The sequence below is a fragment of the Macadamia integrifolia genome, chromosome 5 (genome assembly GCF_013358625.1).
Source record: "Macadamia integrifolia cultivar HAES 741 chromosome 5, SCU_Mint_v3, whole genome shotgun sequence".
Classification (NCBI taxonomy): domain Eukaryota; kingdom Viridiplantae; phylum Streptophyta; class Magnoliopsida; order Proteales; family Proteaceae; genus Macadamia; species Macadamia integrifolia.
This window is the reverse complement of record NC_056561.1, coordinates 28116810-28121752: the sequence shown is the minus strand read 5'-3', so window position 1 is coordinate 28121752 and position 4943 is coordinate 28116810. Positions and strand designations below refer to the sequence as shown.

At 38.7% G+C, this 4943-nt stretch overlaps 1 protein-coding gene across 1 annotated transcript in view; it reads right to left on the bottom strand.

Moving 5' to 3' along the window:
• LOC122080160 (cyclic nucleotide-gated ion channel 2-like) overlaps positions 1-4460 on the bottom strand; it is a 7177-nt gene extending 2717 nt beyond the window's left edge. Inside the window, exons 1-2 of the mRNA XM_042647066.1 lie at positions 4300-4460; positions 3501-4140 (exon numbers count right to left, since the gene is read on the bottom strand). Of these exons, the coding sequence (XP_042503000.1) occupies positions 3501-4140; positions 4300-4337 (678 nt within the window). The 5' untranslated portion in view covers positions 4338-4460. The remainder of the gene's footprint in view (positions 1-3500; positions 4141-4299) is intronic.
• Positions 4461-4943: the final 483 nt, after the last annotated feature.

Below are 4943 nucleotides of genomic sequence, written 5' to 3'. Positions count from 1 at the left end.
TTTTTGTCAATAATGCATTCAAAAAAATTCATACAAAACATACCTTAATTTCAAAAAATTCACTATAGCTGTATATTTCATTTCTTTAACTACATTTAGATTTGAGATTTTAACGGGTAGGATGCCTGGGACCCACAAATACTGAAGTTGGAAAGATGAGATGACACATATAAATGAGTCCTGATATTTAAGATCATTGGTGAAAGATAAAGGCTTTGTTTGCTGTGAGTTATTGGAATATATTTCCTACTAAAAAACATTAAAAATTGGAATATATTATCGACATAGAATGCATACCAAACATTGCAATGAATTGGCTCTAAGAGCCTTGACCTATGGTACATGGATTTAACAATATACTCAAAAGAGAAAGCATCAAAGAGGTATCTTTTTAACCCAATCAAAATTAGTATATCCATAAGGCAGTTAGAATTTCCATACTCTAAAGCACATGACAGAGCAACCAAATAAGCTTATGTTTTGTGGCAGTAAAGTGCCTTGAGTTGGGATATAAGCAAGATTTTAATTGGAATCTGGGATGGAATTGGTCCCAAGAACCTTAGAATTGGCCTTCAACAAATACAAAAACATAGCAATTCTTTAATTTTGGACGTTAAAAGAGCATACCTAGTGCCGGGTGATAAGTATGCAGGCAGTGCAGTGTTATAAGTATGCAATCATATTCATGTGTTTTGTGGAGAGGTTTTCCTAACTTGAACTCATGATCATTTACGTTGCAATGGAAAGAATTTACCAAATTAGATTCAGTCATGATCGATTCTGATCTGAATTAGCAATTCACCAATTCAATTTCCGATTCTTGATACCATGAATATAAAGCATCCACATTTTTCCAGTTAGAAGTAAGGAACCTTTGTTCTATGAGGAAGAAAATGCTGTTTCGATTCTCTAACGCAGCAAATCTAGTCAAGCAGAGCCTCTATATATATATATATACTTTTTTTTTCTTTTTCTTTTCCAGCCTTAAATATTGGTTGGCCATTTCACTAATAAAAAATATTGATTGGCCATATAAGAATATATTCTAATGATTGATAAGACAACTACAAACGCAGTTGGTGGTCCCTTTCCTTGTTATATTTACTTGACATAAATGCCCTTATGATCCCAATCTAACATTCTAATACATATTCTAATCTTACCCATAAAAAAAAAATCATTTCATTATAACAAATTTTGGTAATCATAAAAATGTTTTTGGAAAAATGTTTTTTGAGAAAGAAAGTGTGTACACTTGTGGGGCAAATGAAGGTGAATCATAAACAAGACATCATTTTTCATTTCATAAGGACCGCAAGACAGTCATTTCACTCTCCTATTGGGCCATACTTCCCACACAAATCATTTTCTCACTATTTTTTAGAAGAAAAAACGCTACTATCTCCCTTCTCTATGCTCACAAGAGGTCATGAAGATTAGAAAAGTTAAGGTTTTCTTCCACAGCATTCTGTTGGCAATTTGAGAGTCTTTCTTAATTTTTTTCATAATATACGCTGAGGCATATATACTTCTAACCCTTGGATTTGCAAACCTTTTAACTGACACACATCTAGTACAAAGGACGGAGAGAAAGTACCCTCTGTGGTCCCTAATCTTTTGCCAAAACATTTGATCCTTTTATTCCCGACCACTGTAATTTTACAAGAGGCTTCAATAAATACCATTTATTTGGGTCAGGGCCCATCCAATTGAATTTTCTATTATCGTCCATCCATCCATGATCCGTCAATGGTGTACTGAGTCGGCTGATTAAATCGTCTGAATCGGCTGAGACGACTCAATGCTGATATATATCTGACGTCACTCCTACTGATCGCTTAGGCCAAGTGAGGGTAAACCGGACCGATTCGGATCATATCTAGTCAATTCCAATCGATTCTGAAATTATTTGACTGGAAATCAAATCAGAATTGATGGAGACTGATCATCATTTATCACGTTGGGTTTTAATATATTAATTCAATCCAACTCTCGATGTAACCTGTAAAGGCATCACATTCACATGTGAGTGTGAGTGTTCTGATATTTTCTAGGTTTTGAAACGTCGATAACTAAAGGCTAAAACACCTTTTTTTGATACCGTTTTCTTACACCTAAAAGTGGAATCTAGGGATAATCCTTCCAATACGCATTTCTACGATCCCTATTCTAATTGAGAAACACTTTTACAAAGCTCACGTGTGCACACAAATGGGGGCGTTCCTTCCAAAATTATCGTTAAGGAAATCCTTATTAGTGTTTTAATTAGCATTTCTCATCTACATAAATAGCCCTATTTATTTTTATTTTTTATTTTTTATTTTTTAAAATGATTAGAATCAACCCTTGTGATGCATGCATGACCGATCTCCTTCTTGGAATATTGATAAAGTAAGTAAAACAAAGAGAAAATAAGAGATAGAAGGAAGGAGATAAATAAAGAAATAAATTAGGAGATTAAAAAGATAAATAGCTTTTCGGACATGATTTACAATTTTTTTTTTTTTTTTGGAATTGGAGAATTAAAACTCTAACAAGCACATATATATGCTATGCAGGTAGGCAAAGGACCATTATACCATATATAAAATCAGGACACAATATCATTGCCAAACTATATGGTCCCACTCTAGTGCAAGGTCAATGATAGTACGCATGAGGGTATCAAAGTAGAATGGACATTTCTCACTCTCCTATATCTAGGCACCTGCCACATGCAACATTGTAAGAACATTTTTTACCCATAATATTAATGAAAAAAGATAGCTGCCCAATTGTGTGATCTTGCACTCATTGATAGATAAATCATCATGATGGCCTATGAATGCATGGGTATGCGATCCCATTTACCCATATTAGTGTGGTCACCATGTGATTAGATTAAATTAAAAAAAAAAAAAGACCATGTGACTAGATAGGGATGAAATCTAGCTGTTGCCTGGGTTGCAGCTAAAGAAATAGATTTTAAAATGGTATTTTGAAAAATACTATAATTTAGAAGAGTATTATGAACCCTAAGAGAAATGAATTATTCCATTTCTTTAGCTGCATGTAAAGTACCAGCCAAATTTTTTTCACTTGGTAGTGTTGTCACTCCCTATGATTAAGTTGGAATCACGGCAGTCGACCCAACTGTTCATCTTCATCCCTCCTTGATCATATCATTTTCCACCCATCTTGACAAACATTTTGTCAACTCATGATGGGTCATGGACGTTCCTTCCAAAATCCCAATTATCAAATCTCCCAAGTAACCCCAATCCCAAAACGAATGTTTCCAGATCATTATACCAAGCTACGTTAAATTTCACGTAAGCAGAGTTAATTAATTAATGGGAATTGGGAATGACTTCATTTCTTGGGGAGGGGACGGGAGAAGGAAGGTCCGGGAGGATCCAATCCAAGATTTGTTCAAGTCTTTTAGAGGGTGACTCAGGACTCTCTGTCGACCTGCTACCACGTGTCAACCATTAATATGTAGAGAGAGAGAGAGAGAGAACCTGGGGGACGGGGAGAATAACGAAGGCGTCGAACCAGAAGCCTTTGAAGGAGCGAAGATAGTGAGATGCGATGGTACGCGGGTCCCAGACGAGCTTGCCGCAACCGACGACCAGAGACTCCCTGGACACGTAAGCGAGACGGAACTGTAACAAGATGTGGCAGAGGTGTACCGCATCCACCACCGTCCGCAGCAGCGTCAAGATGGCGGTGAACCCACCGTCCATGTAGAGACAGGGAGGAGCGCCACCGTCAGTCCTTATCGACAGCACGAAGAAGAACAACGGGTCTATGGCCAAGGCCATCCCACGCGCCAGTAAGAGAGCCCTATTCCACTTCTGCACGCGCTTGCTCCGAGGGTCCAGCACCCGCCCAAACGGTCCCCTCAACCTCAACGACTGCCTCGACTTCCCCGAGGAGCTTCCAAGGTTTCCGATCGGGAGTAGGGACGACCCGGCACTGGCTTCCCACTCAGGCGGGTGGACTTGGTCGCAGCTGGTTGAGTGGAAGGCTGGAACACCGACCTGCGTGCACGCGTAGCACTCCACCGGCGAACTCGGCGACTTGGGACTCTCTGTTGCTTCCTCGTCTCCTCCGCCATCTTCCGCCTGCTTCTTACTGTCTCCTTGCAGTCCAATCCACCTGTTAATATATATATATATATATATTGTGTACACACAATGCTTTCATTAATCAATCGACGAAAACATTAAGAAAAAGTGAAAAGTTTGTCTGAGTTCGATTTGGATTCCAAGTAACAATAGGGAGCAAATTGATCATGATGATGTGTGTGTTGCTAACCTTGTAAAGAAGATTTGGAGTTTCGGAAGTGAGGTCATGCCTGGGAGACCATGTGAGAGTAGCAGAAAGCTTGAGCATGTGAGGAGGGAGATCTTAAAAATCCACAGAGAGAGAGAGAGAGTACGGGTTGGGATGGCAGAATATATAATGCTATACAACTTTATAAGAGAGAGAAGAAAAAGAGAAGGCCGTGGTGAGAGCGTGAGACTAGAGAGAGAAAGAGAGGTTTTGGATCTGGGGTGAATTAGTGCGCCTGTCACGTTGCACATGAAAGTGGCCCGTGTCGGGAACGTAACGACGAGGAGATGCTCACTGAACGTGGTTGAATGCTATCTGATCGTAACGTTAATTCCTAAAATGTGTTTGCGTTTTGCTTAGAAAAAGTCTCAATTCCTCGCCAATCAACTCCAGTCATTTCATTTCCTCGGGGAATCTTATTTCAACGTTCTCTATCAGTAAACGGATTCTGAAATTTGGCTATTTCTCTCTTTCTTTCTTTTTTTTTTTTAAGTAAAAAGCCATATTATTGTTCATAACACTTAGGCCATAGTCTCATATAAGAAGTAGTGCTTTCATAGGACTAACAAGCAATCATAAAGCATGCTGACTTGATCTTGGCTCCGTTTGCCACAAGGAAATTGAAA